The 20890-nt window shown below is 53.0% G+C and overlaps 6 protein-coding genes and 2 non-coding genes across 8 annotated transcripts; 5 read left to right on the forward strand and 3 right to left on the reverse strand.

The window, feature by feature from the left end:
• Positions 1–2170: 2170 nt before the first annotated feature.
• ACO1O0_002198 (terpene synthase family protein) lies at positions 2171–3810 on the reverse strand (the record flags this gene model as incomplete). The annotated part of the gene is made up of 8 exons (XM_083191675.1): positions 2171–2485; positions 2559–2592; positions 2656–2745; positions 2810–2966; positions 3025–3219; positions 3274–3292; positions 3362–3494; positions 3554–3810. The coding sequence occupies 8 exons, from the start codon at positions 3808–3810 to the stop codon at positions 2171–2173; spliced, it is 1200 nt and encodes a 399-aa protein (XP_083052889.1).
• Positions 3811–7583: 3773 nt separating this feature from the next.
• ACO1O0_002199 (cytochrome P450) lies at positions 7584–9620 on the forward strand (the record flags this gene model as incomplete). Its single annotated transcript, XM_083191676.1, has 9 exons — positions 7584–7794; positions 7858–7940; positions 8015–8069; positions 8134–8308; positions 8365–8596; positions 8659–8988; positions 9052–9159; positions 9221–9390; positions 9455–9620. The coding sequence occupies 9 exons, from the start codon at positions 7584–7586 to the stop codon at positions 9618–9620; spliced, it is 1530 nt and encodes a 509-aa protein (XP_083052890.1).
• A 2610-nt stretch (positions 9621–12230) lies between these two features.
• ACO1O0_002200 lies at positions 12231–12302 on the forward strand. The gene has a single exon. It is a non-coding gene; the product is annotated as a tRNA-Gln (tRNA).
• Positions 12303–12506: 204 nt separating this feature from the next.
• Positions 12507–12578, forward strand: ACO1O0_002201. Its single transcript has one exon. It is a non-coding gene; the product is annotated as a tRNA-Gln (tRNA).
• Positions 12579–13834: 1256 nt separating this feature from the next.
• On the reverse strand, positions 13835–14609 carry ACO1O0_002202 (OBAP family protein; the record flags this gene model as incomplete). The annotated part of the gene is made up of 3 exons (XM_083191677.1): positions 13835–14286; positions 14336–14441; positions 14496–14609. The coding sequence occupies 3 exons, from the start codon at positions 14607–14609 to the stop codon at positions 13835–13837; spliced, it is 672 nt and encodes a 223-aa protein (XP_083052891.1).
• Positions 14610–16210: 1601 nt separating this feature from the next.
• Positions 16211–17722, forward strand: SPE3 (spermidine synthase; the record flags this gene model as incomplete). Its single annotated transcript, XM_083191678.1, has 3 exons — positions 16211–16244; positions 16432–17001; positions 17445–17722. 3 exons carry the CDS (start codon positions 16211–16213, stop codon positions 17720–17722), a joined length of 882 nt encoding a protein of 293 aa, XP_083052892.1.
• A 279-nt stretch (positions 17723–18001) lies between these two features.
• On the reverse strand, positions 18002–19013 carry NIT3 (carbon-nitrogen hydrolase; the record flags this gene model as incomplete). The annotated part of the gene is made up of 2 exons (XM_083191679.1): positions 18002–18640; positions 18714–19013. 2 exons carry the CDS (start codon positions 19011–19013, stop codon positions 18002–18004), a joined length of 939 nt encoding a protein of 312 aa, XP_083052893.1.
• Positions 19014–19954: 941 nt separating this feature from the next.
• On the forward strand, positions 19955–20751 carry ACO1O0_002205 (uncharacterized protein; the record flags this gene model as incomplete). Its single annotated transcript, XM_083191680.1, has 3 exons — positions 19955–20003; positions 20132–20496; positions 20569–20751. The coding sequence occupies 3 exons, from the start codon at positions 19955–19957 to the stop codon at positions 20749–20751; spliced, it is 597 nt and encodes a 198-aa protein (XP_083052894.1).
• Between the last annotated feature and the right edge of the window lie 139 nt (positions 20752–20890).

Here is a 20890-nt window from a genome sequence, read left to right on the forward strand (position 1 = left end):
TATACGACGCCCGTTCCCGTGTCAGATACTATGAGTAGCCCGGAGATGACATAACATAATAACAGAGATGTGACAAGTCGGTCCCCTAAGGCAGCCACCGGACCATCCCAATCAACATTATGACAGCATCGGACTAATTACTCAACACAGAGGGAGAAGAGGCCGTTTCCCGGCCAACTTCAATCACAACCCGGGCCGCTGCATCAGCCGTTGATGAGCATCCGCGTCCGAGCATTAGAGGCAATTCTTCTCCCTGCCGAGCAGCAATGAGCACTCAATGAACCGCCGAGGTACGTACAAGTTGTCAGAAACAATTATATATGTCACGGGAGATGCGTCCAAACCCTATGTAGTGGACACGGAAGGATGCGGCGCGATTGTTTTCCGTGTGCTCGTCTCAGCATGCGCTATTGCTCTCGTCATTTCGACTATCTCTGATAGTGATGATGACCTGTGTTGCTATTATTCCTTCTAAAGGTGGTGAGCTCTTTTCGTCTGAACATGCTGTACGATCACTTGAGACTATCTTGAGGGGTTTCATTGGAGGCACTTATTCAGTTACTTCTATGTACAATTCAATGTTACTTGCTGCGCCTCTTTGCTTTATGTGAGGATGGCATCGGGCCTAACATTCGTCACAATGATGCTGCAATATCGCCGCCGCGCAAAATTACAAACTGCCACGGTGGGGAGTCCTAAATGACTCAACTTGCACAGCTTGCTGGGAAAGTGTCAGTGCCCACTGATGGTTCTAAAGCACAGCCATCAAGGCGGAAATGCAGAAACGCAGTATCTCAAGAACTCAAAGTCCCTTCTAAGGCCCATACGAGAGTTGTGGTAAAGGTGAATTCTTCAATTTGGAAATTCCAGCCACGGGCTATCTAGCTTTCCCGGGTGTCCAAATTCTTTATTTCCATTATCCTCTTAGTATTTAGAGGAAGGAGGCTGTGTGTGATGGAACTAGGGGTAGTCATATGACCTTCCGTATCTGATCTAACTGTCCACGATGGTTATTTCGATTGATTCTATATCAGCTATTACACCCTCTATATTGGAAGGTAGGAAAACTTTGTTATTCGTTGCAGGATACAACCTACAGCTCCATCAATGTGGTACATATGTGCTGCCGCCGTGACCTAGTAGGGGGACGTTACCGGACGTGTATGAAATCGTCTAACAAGGCGAGTATAATAGCCCACAGGCAATTAGATCTGTTTATGGCTAGTGGGAATTATCTTAAGATGTCATTTCATGGTGTGGCTTTCTGTCAAACACCAGGTATATATCATTGTAGATGAAGATGTTATTAGCATGTAGGCCGAGCGGAGCTAGTGACACTCAGCAATTATCTCTCCCACAGAGCTTTTGGTATTTTTAGAAAGTATCTCGTAGTTTCAATGGTTGTTAAAGATTCTCTGGGAGTCTTTCAAATACAATCTAACACCTGTCAAGACAGACTGTCTGGAACAATTTAGCGTAAGTGCAGGGTAGGAGCCAGGATGATGAGTATCAACGTTCATGAAGAAATTAGTAGGAAATGTAAACTCTCGTTGGTTCTTGGTATGATTCAAACACACCAATTAGCATTTAATTTCTCACTGACTTGAAAGGCCAATGCTGCACTTGTTTGCTGTGTTTCTGGCGGCGAGTTCGAGTTCACGAGACATGATGACCTCGTCGTATGGGTGGGGTCCTAGTTGATCGCAGGCAATGCTCGACATCATCCATGAAATAGCCGTCAGAGAGAGAAATTTTCATGAGAGGACCTACGACGGTGATTCTGCCGGTTACGCGTGCAGAGACGGAGGGCAAGGCGTGCAAAGACCATTCATTATAAGCACGGAAGATCAGCAACATAACACCAGCAACACGTTTGCGAAAGAAAAAAAAATTCCATTGTTTCTAAATTCAAAGTACTCCCAAGTCATAGTATTCCTTTATCATGCCTCTTGTGTCTTGGAGGTGGGAAGAACAAAAGAAAATGAGTCACCTCCCAGATCATCAAGCACCCCCTTATAACCTAAAATCCCGCCGTCTAGCGCAAAGATTCATATTGAAGTATTCAAGACAAAAGACGGCGAGGAGCCTAGAAATCCACCACGACGCCACCGGCCATGCTCGTCAAGTTAAGCTTGTACCGCCCTGACACCAAGCTGCAGAGGAGCATTTGTTAGCTCGTTATATCCCCTAACAGGACCTTAGCGGAGGCCGGCAGAGAAGCCTTGCTCCCGGGTGAAAATATAGACAGGAAGAAGTACCTCCAGTTGAGATTGGCCGTGCAGGCATACTTGGCACCGTCAATAAACTTGCCAATATCCTCCTGAGTCTTGGAGTCCTTCGAGTAGCGTTGTAGCAGGTCCTTCTCGGCCGTCTCGAACCGTTGGATGGACTCATTCACAATCTCAGAAGCGCGGATGATGGCACTCTGGACGGAATCTAGACGGAGGGCGAGTAGGGGGATCAGGGTGTCAACCTGCGATTGATCCTGAAGAGAGACTGTCAGCTTGTGGACCGATTGACGGGGAGAAAGGGGCTCCTAGGGCAAAAGGCTGACTCACCACTTCCTTCTTTATGGACAAAATGTCATTTGTTCTGCCGGGGTTCCTACTTTTAGCATGTTCTCTGCGAGTTGTCCCTGGCAGAGGTACAGCTTACGTGGAGATGATGATGTTGGTCTCATTCCAGATATTCTCCATGCCCTGGTCCTCCGTGACCTCATCGGGCAGGGTAATGCCGAAGGAGTACCTGGAAGAGTGTGAGCGTCTCTAGCTGTAGCCCTATTGATGAGAGAATAAGCGTAGGGACTTACTCGGTAAGGGCAAGGCACACGCGAACAGCACTGGAACCCATACGGCGACGAGTGTACTCCTCGATGCTGGGCAGATGGGGGGTCATCTGGTACATCTGCTCCTCCTCGGACATCTGGATGAAGAATCGCAGCTCCGCAAGGAAGGTGTCGATTTGGCCTGATGAGTGTCAGGTCCTAGTTTACACAAGGCTTCTAGCAGACATAGAGATGCTTACGTTGATTGCAGTACTTGGTAATGGCCTCGCCAACGGGCTTGAAGTTGGTGATAATGCGGTTGGTGGATATTGAGTCTAGATCGACGGTCCTCTCCTTCTTCAGAGCGGCCTCAATGTAGGCCATGGTCTCAGCCCGGAAGGCGCATGACTTTTCAAAGTCGTTGATAAGACCCGAGAACTCTAGAGAGTCGGTCTCTAAGGTGAGTTAGACCATGAGGGGCCGGCAAGCATGCATGGAGGGTTCCTCACCATCATCCCAGACAAAGAGCTAGACGCCGTGTAAGACGGCCGAGGTCAGCATAAGGTTTGAAGCAATTATTTTTGAGTCTATTCTTACCCAGATAGAGAGGTAAGTCGTTATAAGAAGAGCTTCATACGGCGCGTACGCCCACCAAGAGGCGCCGAAGAGGGCCACACCGGAGCGGTTCATCCTCTTGAGGCGAGGGCCATCGTCGGGAGAGGAGAGGATCCTGTTTGGAGCCCATGTTCAGTCCCATAGATGGAAACTAGGGCTATAGGGGAGGGTTACCATGCGAGCATGTCCTGTGAGTCCTTCTCAAGACGGTCTATTTCGGGGTTGACGCCCTGAGGCCAGTGGCTCATCATGATCTGCAGGTCGGGGATCGTGACCTTGGCAGCACGCATGTATGCCACGAGGTGATCCCGCTCCTGCTCCGCAACGGCGCTAGAAACCGACTCGACAGCCTCTTTGTGGTTGACTAGCTGCTCATGGCTTGTGAAGTGGCCGGCAGCGGCGCCGTCAAGGTTGTGGACCGTAGTAGACATGGCGGAACGGGGGCCAGATGGACCGAAAGTGCTAGCAGGGATATGGGATTTCTTAGAACCTTGTCTTAGAGAAATAAACACTTGGATTCCTCTTCTTTTGGAGTCTTGGGATCAAGAACATAGAGAGACGGGGATACTGGGCCGGGCAAAGTCAAGTGTCGGGTGTGGGCACAGGAGCTCGCATTTATGTAAACTCCCACGACTCCTATAGCCGCCAGGACCTCCAAGGTCACCGGCCGGGGTAATTATCTGGTTTATTTGCTAGATTTACGCCATGTCCATTCTGGGAGAGTCACGGGGAGAACCAGGATTCGGTGGTCTTCTCGCCTCAAGACCAACCCCATTGGACATATTCTTGTTGGTCCCTGCAAGCTACAGCCCACAACCCGCAGCCCACGAGCGACAGAGGGCAGACGGATTATGGAGGACCACAGATGCACGTGCCATAGGGGCTATGTGACGTTGAGTTTCGTAAACGACGCAGATATGCACATGTGGGTTGTGGGTGAGGTGTCTCTATCCCTTGCATCCCCCATCTGGTTCACGCCCCTCCAGTCCCAGAAAGTGGGAATTTCATTGTCGTCTGCAGAAGGACAGGGCAGGCACAACAACCAACAGCCACCAACATGTCATTTTGGAATGTTCCGGTCGCGGATGTTGCTACCTGGCTCTCGCATACTGGAGGTGATCTATCCCCATAGCGGGAGTCGAGGGCGTTGATCCCTTTGGTCTAACTCGTAAGTGCCGCACCGCTATCCGAGAATTACCTCCGCATATAGCAGCATCGTGTCAAAATGATAAAAGCCCACGGTGGGCTACCAACCTGTATGAGTACATGGTACATGGTATGAAGAGAGCGAATACAGGGTCCGTGTCTTTTGCGCTAAGCGGGTTCTGGGTATCGTCTCTCGAAGAGAGAGTTGACAAAGTCTTGACACATTCTCAATCCAACCATTGAATAGGACGATTGCCCCTGCTGCTTGAGATCGGAACTTAAGGCCCGTCATTGATGACAGAGCTTCCAGGCCCCGACCTGTCACTTGGCCGTTGGCCTCGTGCCTAGTTGATTGCTGATCTCTTGCGGCAACCAGTATCGCAGGGGAAGATGCGGGGGGGAGACTAGGAGGGTCCTCTCGGACCTGGTCTAGAGCCATGAGTGGACGTTGGACGGTGAGAGGCCGAAGGGCTGTGGTTGTTGATGGGGAGACGTTGCGAAGCCGCTTAAGTTGCCGATGCAATCGTTGTGATGTTGTCGGTGGCCAGGGGCATCATGGATCATGGCTGGGATGTACCTAGTACCTACCTGGTCACTTGGAAGGTACCAGGGGCTGTGGGGCCAATCGGAGGCAATGTCAAATGCTCATGGCAGGGGCGGGGCTCTCTGGCCCTGGCCCCGACTTCCGACTAGTGCAATACGTACTACGAGTATGACTACTACTGCTACTACTCGTAGTACTTAGTACTACATAATGAGGTACATAGTCCGAAGTACTTCCTAGGTCAGAACTCGCTCTTGAAAACCCTGGCTACTAGTACATGTGTGTACCTGGGGCGTTACTGTCTGGTTGGCAGCTGCCAGATTCCGAGTTCTACGGAGTTCTGGTTGCCCTTTCCCCCATGTTCATGTTCACCGTTAGCCTTCCCCCTCCAGCATCTCCACTCTCTCTCCCAATCCACCCCGTCCCATTCCCACTTTCAACGTCACGACATCGCTCTTTCAAGGGTTAAACCTGCCGGTCTCAGCGGCCTGCATACGTATCCAGCTCCTACCATTATGCACGAGCTGGCTCCGACGCAAGAGCAAGTATCTTGCACGAGGCGCCACATGGATAGCACTACAGGATCCTGTAAGGTATAAGCTGGTAGTATTGTGGAATGACCAGGACCAGCAGTTGTTGGCAGCTCCACTTTCACGGACCGACGAGGGACTTACTGGACAGGAGCCTTGACTCCTTGAGCCGTGAGCGTTCTGTGCTATTATTATTCCCGTCCGGATCGTCCCGCACCGCCACTACCGCCTTGCCGCCCGGGATGATAGCCTCGAGTGCGGTTGAGAATTGGGACGCTTGCGGCTGCGGCGGGTGAGTGGTCTCAGGGTTCTTTCTGCATGCCATCACATGGGAAATTCAAGAGAGTGATGCGGTGCATCCTCACGCAAAACCCTGAACTATCAGATCGGCATGGGTCCCATTTCTCCTGTTCTCCAAGCCTGCCAATTCATTTCGGTACCTACCCTCTGGGTATTAACCCACAAAACCTCAGAAGACAACCCTGAATCTTTGTAAGATCCCCAGGGTACTAAGTATCACGCTTCGGTCTCGCAACCTATACATGGTATCTGCGAGTCACTCGGCGCATCGTTGTCATACGCCGCGTTTGGGTCGATGATTGGGGGCTCACCAACATGGTGCTCTTGCAGGGCGGTGGAGAAACCGGCATCCTTGTTTTGCTTGGGTCAATGTCAGCAATAATCTTTGAGAACTGTAAATTCTTCCGACGACGCGTACAAAAAAGTCTTGTTGTCATAGGATTAAGTGCTTGCCCATTGGGAAACTCCGAAAGTTGGACTATGCTCGCCGACGGGTGCTTCAACCTCATCACCTTCTTTGGAGAAACTAGCGCCAGCAAGCTCGACATCCTCCCATTTGTTTAGTGAGTCTTTATGGGAAAGACACCGAAGATCGGCGTCAAGCCAAGGACAGGGTTCGGCGCGTGGAAAGGGGTCTCACATGCAGTAAACAATATCCGCACAGCACTAAGAAGATCGACACCACGGCCCAGGACGAACCTAATCACCAGCACGACCTCTCCAGCTAAAGATACCCTGGCCGCACTGGCGTTCAGCCAGACGGACTCCTTGCACTCGCAGGCGAACCAAATAGTTGTTGGTTCAATATCTTGTGTACACAGGCGACTAATACTCGGGTCTAACGAGGGCGATAATGGCTGGTTCTCTTTGGCTCGGCCGCATCTAGTTCGAGTACGTAATAATACTGGCAGTATCCGTACATCTGTTGTACCGAGTACTGTGTACCCCAGATAAGTATGTCGAACACGACACAATAGTATCGAGTGCGGAGTACAATTCAACCTTTCCCTGTTTTAACAAGGACCCTGGGCAACAAGGGCAGTCAAAGAGGTCCCAAAACCATGCAGAGTTACGGGAAAGGGGATTGCGGGCGTTCAGTTGCTACACAACGCAATCGCAGATCTTGGAAGAAAGACACTGGTACGAATACGAATAAACCGCATCAGGAGACTCAAAATTAACCAAGGGGACCTCTCCCAGTAGTACTAGTACCTTTGAATGTTTTTCTGGGGAACTGCTGAGACCGGAGCCCCTGCGGTCTGCTCCATCTTTTTGTTTAATCCTGGATCCTCTGGATCCCGAACAAAAAAAAAGTTGACCGCACCCCCCTGCCCCCGGATCAGATCCACAAACGCACGTCGCATGAGCCAACACGTAATATTTGTACTTGCATACTGTATTCGGGATACCCCTAAGGTATGTATGGGCGGCAAGCTGTCTGGACGGGCTTTGGAGTGTCACATTGTTTGTGGGGTCATCGATAGGGGAGTTGCCAACAAGGACCTCCGGAGAGAGTACACCGTCGCTGCCGTGAAGGGTACCCTGATGTCCTTTGAGTAGAGGAGCCACGAATAAGAGCGCATTTGACCCCGCGTTATATTGTTAAGATGCCATACTAGGATCTCGTGTCGACCTTGGATCTTTCGTTTCCCGCCAGATACTCGAGAGTGGCAGAGTGCAAACGATGGCGCTCGCGGTGTACGGCATCGTGTTCGGGGCCTTTGTGGTTTACCACATCGGCCTGGTCATCTACCGCCTCTTCTTTCATCCTTTGGCCAAGTTCCCCGGGCCCAAGATCGCAGCCGCCACGGGCTGGTATGAGGCCTACTTTGATATTGTTAAGGGGCTCGGAGGCCAATACATGTGGGAGATGGATCGCCTGCACGAACAATATGGTAGGTATGGGGAGCTCCTGGATACCTATGCAGCAATGAGCTGACATAAAATCCCTCCCTCAGGCCCCATCATTAGAATCAATCCTCATGAGATTCACGTGTCAGACTCGTCGTGGGTTGACACGCTCTACACGGGTCCAGCTCATGTAAGCTCATATGTCCAAGGAGCCACTTCTAGGCCTTATAAGCAGACCTTACTCACATAGATCAAACTACCTAGGGTGCCCGGGACAAGTACCCACCTGCGGCACATCTCACAGGGACGCCTCGTGGGAGTGAGTGTGACTCTATGCTTGGGTTGGAAGCCAGGGAATTCCCGCCTTACTAACGGTCGCCCAGTTTTTGGAACGATTCCCTTTGAGCTTCACCGCAAGCGCCGAGCAGCTATCAGCTCCATCTTCTCCAAGGCGCAAGCCATCCAGGAGGAGGAAGCTATATATAACAGGGTTGATGTCCTGCTTAAGCGGATCGATGACCATATTGCCCGTGATGGGTTTGCTGAGCTGCGCATGAAGTACGTTCTTGTCATCTGCGGCCGTGTCTCTGCTAACAAGACCACCTCCTCTGCAGCTTCCTAGCGTTTACAACAGACACTATTACCGAATACTGTCTCGAGGAATCTCTTAGGCTAATGGAGAGTGAAGAGAGGGCAGTAAAGTGGCAGGAGACCATCAGCTCTCTGGCCAACACAACGCCTATTGCCCGAAATTGGAGCTGGGTCACTCCCCTTGCTCTGAAAGTACCTGTCTGGCTGCTTAATCTGATCAACCCCAACCTCGGTCGAATTGTCGGACTTCATAGGGTGAGTCTCTTCTCTTGTAACAAATCAGGGCCCATAGAAGTTGACATGCATCGTTGCAAAAGACAATGGAGAACCAGGCTCAGATGGCCGTTGAAGCCTCTAACAGCCCCGAGAAGAATGCGCCTGGGCAAAAGAGGAGCATCTTCCGAACCATCCTGGACAGCCCGACCATGCCGCCTGTGGAGAAGGAATATAACCGCATATCCCACGAAGGAGTGGTGGCGATTGCCGCGGGAGGTGAGACGACGGGTAGGGCTCTGGCCACTGCAACCTTCTTCATCCTAGAGGAGCGAGAGGTGCTGCTCCCTCGTATGCTGGAAGAGCTCAAGACGGTTATGCCAGAACCTGACATGAGGCCGTCCATCCGGGATCTTGAGCGTCTGCCACTGCTGGTGAGTTACACTCCGGCTTTTAACTATGGGGAGAGAGGCTCACCACTTGTGACTTCTGATTAGACGGCCGTCATCAAGGAGACTCTGCGAATTAACAGCCTTGTCAGCTCTCGGTTCCCTCTGGTTCCCAGGGAGGCTCTCCAATACAAGGACTGGGTCATTCCCGCCGGGGTAAGTCATCTCTACTCACTGTGTGAATAAATTTGTCCTGACTGACGACGAACCTGGGTAGACGCCTACCAGCATGTCGGTGCGCGAGATCCTCAACGACCCCGAGGTATATGAGGACCCCAGGACGTTCAAGCCAGACCGCTGGCTTGATGCAGACAAGGACAAGCTCGAGCTGATGAACCGCAATTTTATCCCTTTTGGGCGTGGCAGCCGCGTGTGCCTAGGTATCAAGTGCGTTGTTTTCCTCCCCGTGCTCTGATCCTAAGTGTTGATATGATGCTGACTGACTTGACAGCCTCGCATGGGCCGAGCTGTATATTGTGCTAGCGTGCGTGCTCCGGCGCCGAGACTTTGCGATCCACGACACGATCCGCCAGCGAGACATCGAGACTGTGCGGGATTGCTTCATTGGGGAGGTGGATCCGAGTAGCCTGGGAATCCGGATAAAGAACCATTCTTAGGGGGAACCACTAATGATGAGGACTTGGGGTAGGAGTGAGGACGAGCAATCCGAGTCCATGGTAGCGACCCACGAACCAAGGCAGATATGAATTACGGTGCCAGATTCCCAGACTCCCACTTTTCTCGTACTCGGTACTCGTGGGCCTTAGTCTAATATCTGCTCTAGTGTATTGGACTGCATATGCAAGATATGGCATCGCAGTTGTCAGCGCATACTGGTACGTACGGGTTGCTCCGTAGGCGACCTTGCAAGTGGATAGCGCGCAGTGCAGCCAAACCAACAAACAGGGCATACGAGTACTACTAATGGTGTTCCATGTCTAGAGCAACGTACTATGTACTTGTATTACTCGTGCGCAGCGAAAGGTCCGGAACCTGCGGAGGTAATACAGAGTAGGTACAGATGACAAGACCCATGTTGCAGTAGGCGCCTCGGGTTGCCCGCCGGGGTCCGCAGGGTTGAGAGATCGCGAGAACAATATCCGTACGTCGTAATCATTGAAGCGACAGCAGGATGGTCGTGTGCATGGGATGGAGGCATGGGTACTGGAAGAGGGGCGTTGCGATCGCGGAAAGTGACCTCGTCGACCCCTGACCACGCTATGGAGACGCACGCATGTCAATGTCACGCTTGCTCCGGATGAGCTTGCGTAGACAAGGGGCTGGAAATGCTCTAAGAGGGCCCCCGTGTGGGCACGGATTACCAGATTGACAATGCGTTGCAGTTTCATTAGGCCACCCTCTTCCTCGGCCGGCATGGACCCTCATCCGCCCCCGCCCCCCCTTCTTCCCCCAGGGGGTTCACCTCCGGGCCCGCTCCGGCATCCCTCCCGCTTCGCCTCCTTCAGTGGCGGAGACCAATAGATGCAGTTGTCTTCTATCCTGCTGTAAGTTGGCCGTGTGATCGTGTTCACAGTTCACCTCGACGCACCCCATGAGGGGATTATTCCCCTTGGTCCTCGATTCCTCGATTCCTCGCCCCTGTCGCCGGGGCCGGGAATGCGGCCCCGGTCCCCACCCCGGAGGAGAGTCTACAAGTTATTATGATGTACAACGGAGGAGAGCATTGCCGATCATTTCCGCAAACGCCTCTGAAAGCACTCTGATCCCTGAATTCTTATAGTGCTAGCTCGATACTTGAGTAAAGATGTAATAATGCCATGTAATAGTAGAATAGCAGGGAAAACTTCTAATCAAGGACATTGGAGCTTACTCTACGGATACTAGCAGCAACAATGCTACGGAGTAGACGAGCGCTAATTGAACCTTGGTCCCTGCGCCCGTCGCTAAAATGCTGCATGTCTACTACATGTTCATAGAAGTATGACATGTAACAAAATCCAGGATTTGTTTCGCAGTGTCAGTTATCAGTTACCGACACTCTGGTAATGGAGGGGCGAGGAGATGAGAAATGCACACTGCCCCTGTCAGATGGATCATGGCCCAGTCCCAGGCTTCTCAGGCTCCCCGAGCTTCCTAATTTGCACGCTTGCAGAGTCGTAGCGTGGGCAAAGCCGAGACGTCGACGAGTCAACAACATGCTGCCCATTCACGACGTGCACCCTGGCTTGCTCGATTCCGGAATAGCCATGGCGCACGTCAAAGAGTCCCGGAAGCTCGTCCAACGTACATGATAACTTGGTGAATGGCGGTGTAGCTCGATGCCGCCTTGTCCAGGATATCACCGCCCACAGTCGGGGGCTGCCAGGTGGTCTTCGTCCAGTAGTTGACCAACTGCTCCATGCCTCGCGCTGCACGAGATAAGACTGAAAACGAAGTACTCCGTACAGGCCGAAGGTAATACGGCCCCAGGACGACGACGTGTCAGTCAAATGATGTCTAGCAATGCAGTCGTGGTACTGGCCTGGCACTCACCCACATGTTCTCCCCAACTCCCCCGAGGTCCTCTATAGCCCGAGGCTAAACAATAGCGCCAGAAGACTTCTTGTTCCCCTCGAAAAAGGCATCTTGGCCATGGTGTTCCCGTGCACGTCAGGATTCATGTTCTCATACAGGGCCGTCCCGAGAAACGACGTGAAGGACGTCCGAGATGAACTCAGGGTTTGTGATTTCATGCCCGTCAAGATCACAGTCGGCCAAACAGATGAGCTTCTTCAGCTCTAGGTGCTCCAGACCTCGCACGATGCACGACGAGATGTGGTTTGCCCAGTGTCGGTACCCGCGATCTAGAAAGGACTGTCATCGTGTTTTTTTCCCGAAGGAACTCATCGTACAGTGCATTCGCGTTTTTCTGACGGCGTTTAATTGTTTAAAAGCGTGAATTCGGCGCTCTTCTCATACCTAGGGGAACATCTTCGATAACTCGTCCCCAGTGAGCTCATCTCACCTACTTAGCACTCTCTTAGGGGATCGACAGGTGATATATGGGACGGGTTTGCACGGTGTCATGGTCACACTGGTCGAATCTTTGGCAAAAGAATATCGAGAAATCAAGCGCATTACTAGGTTCAGTTCTGTTTGTTTGTCGACGCGCGTGGGGAAGGCGTAAAGCAATATTTGAAGGTCGGAAGCTGCTTGTGACGTTTCGGACTCCATTGGAACTCAATATAGTCTTGAACTCTGTAAACTTCACCATAGCAAGTTGCCATGGTTCCATGGTCTAACGGTTATGACTGCCGGTTCTGATCCGGCCAGCGAGGGTTCGACTCCCTCTGGGACCTTTTTTTGCCCTTTCTCTCTTTTCTTGTTCACCAATGGCCTTGCGCCAAATATAGCCCCCCTTTTGTTTGGTGGGGAAAGGGCACTCTTTTTTCTGGAATTTTTTTTTTTTTGGCTTGGCGTCTCAATCATGGGCGTTTTCTGCTCTGTGGACCAGCCAATGGCAATTTTGCGTAAATAGAGACGGGACATCACATGATCGCATCGGTTCCATGGTCTAACGGTTATGACTGCCGGTTCTGATCCGGCCAGCGAGGGTTCGACTCCCTCTGGGACCTTTCTTTTTGTCTTTTCTTCCTTTTCCTTCTATTTTTTCTTAGCACTGCTGCTGCCGAACTAATGGTGGGCAAGTATAGATCACGAGAGGCAAAATTCCCGGTCCATGTGCCACTTGAAAACGGTCTAGACTACGTACCGCTTCACCATCTATGGATATAGAACTGCTATAATAGGGTTTTTTTTATGCTCTATCATGAATTCCTTCTATGACGGGCTAGAGTAAATACAATATTTATATTTTAATCGGGACTTAGTATACTCGATCTTAAAGGTGCTCATCAGTCCAGACTCCCACTTACCCTATAGAACAAATGACAGTAGATATTTGCCACTTCCTAGGTGCAAATGAACCCAAGGTGGGTGTGCCATGATTCCAGTTTGACATAGGCTGTATACTAGCCGTGGTTTTAAATTATTTAAATCAATCTGCGTGCTTTGAACCTTTTATAGTTTGTTTTAGGTTGGTTCCTGAGAGGACGAAAACACATCGTGTGCTCAACCATGACAACTAAACAAGGAAACCTTAGCAACATACGACCGATATACTACCCCATATAGCTTACGGAAATTTCCAAGACCTACTTCCTGTAGGACTCCAAATATATCAGAAGAAGGAAGACAGGGTCCTACGAAAACAGTGTTTCGAGGACCTAAGGCCTTCCCGTTCCCAAACTCTCTTTGGGCTTTTCCTCCCCTTTTCTATGCATCTTATTTTTCAAGTTTTTAGTGACACCAATGATAAGGGTGTACTGTCTATGTGACCGAGAGAATTGGGACAGCGGCGGTTGTGTGGCCCGAGGAAAAGAGGAGTAGACGCCCAAATGGATAAATGTAAGAGGGGCCTCGAGTCGTTCGCATTCATGCGCGAGGTCAAATTGTTGCCTGTAAACCTAATTTTTGACATTTGTACGGAGTCCTATATGGTTTCAAGCATGACCTGAAACTGAATGCATGAGTGACCCAAGCTAGAGTATTTCCAGAATACCATGCTTGATTATCCTTGTGAAGCTCTGCGCTGAAAAATGGAAACCCCGACATAGAACGTGAAAAGCACCCTTGTACGAGCCCTTCGTGTAAAATTAGAGTGCATTGATAAAGTAATGGAGGAAGATAAGATTAAACGACGAGGAGAGCTGCTGCATCGAGTGATATTACATGGTGACCTCACGTCCCCGGGGCCCATGGTCAACTCGTCTTCCAAGTCATATCTGCATCTGTAAGTAATATCAGTAGATGAACACTCCAAGATTTGGCATCACAGCTCACCTGGATGGATCTCTGGCGTGTCAATAAACCTCCTCGCCTCAGCCTTCCTCTTGTAGCTCGTGCCAAACCTCTTATCGCGTTCCCCAACGTGCTTCTCAAAGTCAAATTGCTCGTCCGCTGTGAAGCTAGTCATGAGCTGCGGCTCGCCCAGTGGTAGGGCGTGGCCCTTGTCCGTCTGCCACAGGTGGTACACCTTGCCGTACAACTTCACGACCTGCTCCATCTCCTTGTTCTCGGCCACCTCCCACACAGCATCCGGGACCACGCGGTTCGGCATGATGAGCATGCCCGACTTGACCTCGAAGACGTGCGAGTGCCATAGCCGGCGCTCCTCGGGCGGTAGCGTCTCGTATAGACGCTCGGTGATCATGTACTCGATTCCGATGAGGCGTGCATGGGGGTCATCCGAGTCGTAGAGGAGGCACTGACGGACCTCGTCGTCTGAGGATGGTCAGCTCAGGCTATGATATCCAGTGGGGGATGCACTTACTAACATGCCCGCAGTAGTGGTTCGCCTCGACGAAGCGAGAGGGCTCGTTTGCGTAGGCATGGAAGGCGTTCAAATGTGCGCAGATATTTTTCAGAGGCCCAAAATCCTAACCAAGGATATAAGTACGTGTTTTCAACCTAGGAACACCGCAACTACTCACCTGAGTTGCCGCAGCCCCGGCAACCAACGTTTTGTTTTCGATTGACATCAGGTCGCCCAGAGCCTGGTTCGTCACAGGCACGGGCTTGTCGCTGTCGTGAGTGGCGTCGGTCATTTCGGACAAGACAATTAATCAAGTTGGGATTTGGGGAGAGTAGGTTGGCTGTAGTTCACAACCACAGGGCTGAATAGTAAGTGATTATCTAGAGCGACCACGATATGGGGCGGCGGAGCACCTACGTCATACATTCATGTTTGTGTCGATATGTATCGAAATTTGATGGATACTAGTAGTCGAGCTGATCTCAGGGCGCGCAACCATGACATCAATAGAACGCGGGGAGGAAACCCGTCTTGCCTGCAATATTTGATGAGGCTGGTCAACCATGCTTAATCCTTTCCGCCACGGGTAGCCACGGAGGACAAGACCGGGGATGTTCTTCGCCACTGGCAGTTCCCCCGTCCCCCAGGTGTTGTCTGAGGACTCTAGTATCTTGGCACATTCCTCAAAATTATCCCGGAAGCCGTGTAGCATCACTTCCACTACTGATACAGATTCGGACCTCAAATTTCGGCACGGACCGGGGTTGATGGACCCACCCGGACCGGAGCCGAAGACGGAGCCGGAGGGGAAGAACCTTGTCATTCTGTTAGGTCCGGAGATACGCATAGACGGTCGAACAGCACCACGCCCCGCCTGTTTCTTCCAAGACACTCAACAAGCCATGTAATAGCTAGCTTTCCTCGGGAGGTACAACACGTTACCACCGATCGTGGCCGCATTCTCTCTGGCCCCACCTCAGAAGTCCCTTTCTCGGTTGCGAGGCACTGCCGTGGGGTGGTTAGTTTCATTCGAGGCAGCCATCCTCACGTGGAGTGGAGACCTTCCGAAAGTCGGCCGTCGAGATACAAGTTACATGTTCGTGCCTCAACGAGCAGAGATTACTCATGGTTTGCTCAGCCTGAGCAGGGACTTGATGGAGTCTTGAAGGATACCGGCAGTCTGCCTGTTGGTGCCTGCTGGTACTTCGGAGCGTGCTCTGTTCTTATAGTTTCGCAGCTGAGATTATCTGGATATAGTTACGGGGTCATGACCACTTGGTGGTTATCTTCGGCTCCGCCCCGAAACCCGGAAAATGCCGACTGTGGCTCTGGTCCGATGCCAATCTGGTAGCTCGTATACTATGATGAAGATCATGGGATGTAAGTATCCGCACCGGTTAACTGATCAAGGACTCGGCGGCAGATGGCGAGGCAAGGTTGTATTAGCCAACGACGCACCACAAGCCCATGTCGAGGAGCAGGCAATAGGGGGTCGAAAACATCGAAACACGAGATTATTACACGACGTTTCGGCTTGATGGCGTAAAGAGCCCACAGTTTTTATCTTGGCTGCTGTGGATTGGTGCCCGATACTGGCCGAATGGGCTGGAGCTTCTCGCTGTCGGACCCTCAGAGCCTTGGAGGGGTTGGAGGGGATGGAGGGGATGGAGGGGCGGAAATTGAAGCTGAGGTGGGCGTTGTCCTGGGACCCGATTTTTTTTATTTTTTTTCCCACGCACCGCACCTTCCCGCCGAATGCAGCGACGAGTGGCAGCAAGAACAGTGAATTTTCTACTCCATCATCAGCTTCGCCCCCGTGCCTTTCAGTTTAACCGTCCTTCGCCTGCGATCCCCTCAACACTGAAGCGATTCATATCACCCTCTTCTATCACAATGGCCGGCGAAATCACCCACGAGACCATCAAGGGTACGTGCTCCAGCCCTGCTGCCATCGTGGCCTACCCCGCGATCGCCCATGATGCCCCTCCAACCCCAGCAACGTCACCGACGATTTGAGAATTCTGCGCATTTGCGTCCATTGAGCCACGTCTCTATGGAATTTCCCGTCGTTCAGAACGATCGGATTGTGCAGTGGCTGACTTGAGCTCCTCTAGATGGCTGGTTCCGCGAGATCTCCGACATGTGGCCTGGCCAGGCCATGACCCTCAAGGTCGACAAGGTGCTGCACCACGAGAAGAGCAAGTACCAGGACGTCCTCATCTTCAAGTCCACCGACTACGGCAACGTCCTCGTCCTCGATAACGTCGTCCAGGCCACCGAGCGTGACGAGTTCTCCTACCAGGAGATGATTGCCCACCTGGCCCTGAACTCCCACCCCGACCCCAAGCGCGTCCTCGTCATCGGTGGCGGCGACGGCGGTGTCCTCCGCGAGGTTGTCAAGCACGACTGCGTCGAGGAGGCCATCCTCTGCGACATTGATGAGGCTGTCATCCGCCTCTCCAAGCAGTTCCTGCCCGAGATGGCCCAGGGCCTCACCCACCCCAAGGCCACCGTCCACGTCGGCGACGGCTTCAAGTTCCTCAACGACTACAAGAACGCCTTCGACGTCATCATCACCGACTCTTCCGACCCCGATGGTCCTGCCGAGTCTCTGTTCCAGAAGTCCTACTTCGAGCTGCTCAACGGCGCTCTGCGCGAGGGCGGCGTCATCTCCACCCAAGGTTGTACGTCTCCATTTTTTTGGCTGGAAAGTTCGAGGGGTCCCTAGGAATAGGCGATTTGTCTGAGGAGATTGCTCCAGGCTGCTCGGCCCCCTCCTTCTCGATGTCCAATGTTTTCTTCTATTTGGACACGAGAGGGGGTTGGTGTGTTTGCGTGTGATTTTCTCGGTTGGTATCCTTTACCCCTCTCTGACCAGAGGGGCTGTGAGGGATACCCTTTCAACCTACCTAGGGACTGCCCGAAGCTAGTGCTGCTTTCCAAAGCTCTGCTTCCGGTAGTCCCGTGTTGCATGCGTGCCATACTGTCTTTGATCTTTTATCCCCCATTCGCCGCTATCCTCCACCTCGGAGGATCTCCTCTTCCCTTCGGACCCCTCGTCCTTGTTTCTGTTCTCCCCCAAGTCCGTATGCGACGTTGGGCCCAATATGCTGACATTTCTTCACAGCCGAGAACCAGTGGCTTCACCTGCCCCTCATCACTCGCCTTAAGAAGGACTGCAAGGAGGTGTTCCCCGTCGCCGAGTACGCCTACACCACCATCCCCACCTACCCCTCCGGCCAGATCGGCTTCATGATCTGCTGCAAGGACGCCACCCGCGACGTCAAGGTTCCCCTGCGGTCCTGGACTCCCGAGGAGGAGGCCAAGAAGTGCCGCTACTACAACGCGGAGATCCACAAGGCCAGCTTCGTCCTGCCCACCTTTGCCAAGCAGGCCCTCCAATAGATGGGGACTGTGGAAAGGGGTTAGAGACGCTGCATACACTGGACAAAAGTTACTACTTCATGCTGAGGTAGACGAGAGAAGGTGGATGGTAGAAAAAAGGGGGCGGAATGATCTAGATTTACGTTTTGACGATGAATGGCAACAGAAATTGCATAAGAATACATCTGCGTTGGTATATGTAAATGAATCAATGGCAATATGCTTCTCTTCCGCTATCTATGCTTTGTTTTGAATTTTTTTTGGTCGTGTATTTTTTTAAGGCTTCTCCCAGCTGGGCTCTTACAGATTTGGAGTCGGGAGGTCTGGGTCCTCAAACTGGACCTTGCCCCGGCTTACATCCGGGTACACGTCGAACCTCCGCTGGGTGTTGAGGGGGATATTCCTCCTCGTCTCGTCAATCTTGGCCGCGTCCAGCTCCACCTCGACAATGGACTCTCCCTCCTCGGCCTCGCTGACGACCTGAGCCATGGGGTCGACGAGCATGCTGTGCCCGTAGGCGTGGTACCCGGCGGACATGTCGCGGGCGGGGCTGCACATGGCGACGTAGATCTGGTTGTCGAGGGCGCGGGCCTGGGCCAGCAGCTTCCAGTGCAGCGGGCCCGTGGTCAGGTTGAAGGCGCCCGGGTAGACGAGGGCGAAGGCGCCGTGGCGGGCGGCGACGGTGCCCAGCTCGGGGAAGCGCACGTCGTAGCAGATGCCGACGGCGATGCGGCCGTATTCGGGGAGGTCGACGAGGGTGACGCGGTTGCCCGGGCTGAGCACGTCCGACTCGCGGAAGGTGATCTTGCCGGGGATGTCGATGTCGAAGAGGTGGACCTTGCGGTGGGTGGCGAGGAGGGCGCCGTCGGGGCCGAAGATCAGAGATGTGTTGTAGTGCTTCTTGGTCGAGGGGTTGTACTCGGGGATGGAGCCGCCGACCTAGTAGTCTGAGTGTCAGCAGGTTGGGTGGCAGTTGTAGGGGAGCATGTGGACGGGGGGAGGGACAACTTACAAGGAAGACTTTGTTGTCCTTGGCCATGTTGCTCAGGGCGGCGTAGGAGGGAGCTTTCTTAGAGTCGGGGGTAGGGAGAAGGACTTCAGCGTAGTCGGGGAAGAAATTGGTGCCGTAGGGAGAGTTGAAGCATTCTGGGAGGACGACGAGCTTGGAGCCAGAAGCAGCGGCCTTGGCCACCTGGCTGGCGGCGTGCTCAAGGTTGGCAGCCTTGTCGGCGCCAGAGGCGAGCTGTATAAGGGCCATCTTGAGGGGCTTCTTGAGCACTGGGCTCGGCGCGGCAGCGGGAGAGGACGACATGTTGCGGAGGGCGAAGCAGAGAGCGGGCGCGGAGGACGCGAGGAGGAAGCTGGAAGCTGGGCGGGACAAGGCTAACAGTCGAGGGCGGGAGAGGAGATGGCGGAAGATGGAACGGCGCATGGCGATATTTGAGGAGCACCGGAGCGAGAAGAGGTGCGATTGCGATAGCGGCGGTTGGCGTCGGAGGGGAGGGCGAAAGTGGGGGGTTATTGGTGGTAGAGACTCCGAGACGAGGCCGTGGGCGGCGAGATGGCGGGCCGCAGCGGAAGCAACCGCCGCTCGTCGCCGCCCAGCTATGATCGCCTTCTCTCCCGGGTGGGATGAGGTGGTTGTATTATACGTAATGGCTGGTGGTCTGGTCGAGCAATGGGTGGCATCTTCATACGTGGTAGTACGAGCAGTGGTAGTGTACTGTGTCCCTGGGGAGCTGGTTAAGGTACCCGGTAGGATTGGATTCTTGTGCTGCCAGGTGCCGTCGTGTGCCTCCTTAGCACCCCAGAGATACCCCAACAGCGACAATCACACGAATCTCGATCAGAAACCCACTGATCGACCAAGACAACAAGACAGCAAGATAACAAGATAGCAAGATAACAAACACAAGTTAATAAGGAGATACTGATACATACACTGCGTGCCTGCCGGGAAGCTAGACCAGCGGTGTCGAGGTGTGCCGCGTGGACGGGTGATGCCCCTCTCCCGTCAAGCAGGTGGCCGGCCTGTCTCCTTGTGCAGCCCTGCGGCCTCCCACTGGCCAGCCTCCAGCGCTCTCCAAGCGCCCTTCAGCACCCTCCAGTGCCCAAGCCACCTGGGCCCTTCAAGGCTTCGTGGTCACCCACGCTTCCCGCCTTGCGATCCTCCTCAACTCTTTCCATCTCGACACCTCGCCTCCTCATCGCAAAGCGCATCCACAACGCTACGACGCTGTGCAAACCGAAGCCATGACGCGTGTTTCCGTTTACTCGGGCGCCCTGGTGGCCTTTGTTGCCTGTACGTCCAATATGTTCCCCATCGTCGTCGGCCTCGACCTGCTTCGGCCTAAAGCGATCATGACGTCGTCGTCGACGGCCAGACGCCCAACACCACTCCAGCAACTTGCTAACATCCGCCTGCTGTAGCCACCGCTATGATCATCGCGTCGATTTCCATCCCCCACTGGGTCACCTACTCGGTCACCACCGCCAAGGGCGAGATCCTCGAGAAGCACATCGGCCTGCACAAGAGCTGCTCCAGCCTCGATGACCCGCCCTGCCGCAGCTTCCCCTACAAGGAGCTCTGCCAGGAGGGCGAGCGCTACTTCTGCTCCATGTGGAAGACGGTCGGCTTCATGGCCGCCCTCGCCGCCGTCCTGTGCCTCGGCTCCCTCGTCGCCTTCACCGTTGTCATGAAGGGCGGCAAGTACAAGCGCGAGACGGGCTGGCCCTTTGTCGCCGCCATGGTCTCGCTCGTCTCTGTCGTCGAATTCGTCACAATCTCTATTGTGGTATGTTGTCCTTGCTGCTATTTTGAGGAGCAATAACATGTGTTCAGGTAACTAAACTCATGTCCAATCTAGGCCTACCTTTACGACAACGACGACCAGTTCATGGTCCCCGGCTGGAACCTCGATGTTTCGTGGATCCTCAGCACTATTAGCGCCGCCATGTGCTTCCTCATCGCTGCCGGCCTGACTGCTTCGGCCTATCTCCTGCCCCCCGAAGAGGGCTACAACTTTCTGGAGGATCCGATCAACTCTTAATCAGATGGGAAATCCATCAAATGCTTTCTACTGCTCGTTCCTTTAATATCCCAGTTTTAATGTTGATTGGTTAGGGAGTTGGCTAAATATCCTCTGCATCAGATGGACGTGGCGTTATGGTGCAGTACTGCAGGATGCT

Source organism: Amphichorda felina (assembly GCF_050947745.1).
Source record: "Amphichorda felina strain 45539 chromosome Unknown scaffold_2, whole genome shotgun sequence".
NCBI lineage: Eukaryota > Fungi > Ascomycota > Sordariomycetes > Hypocreales > Bionectriaceae > Amphichorda > Amphichorda felina.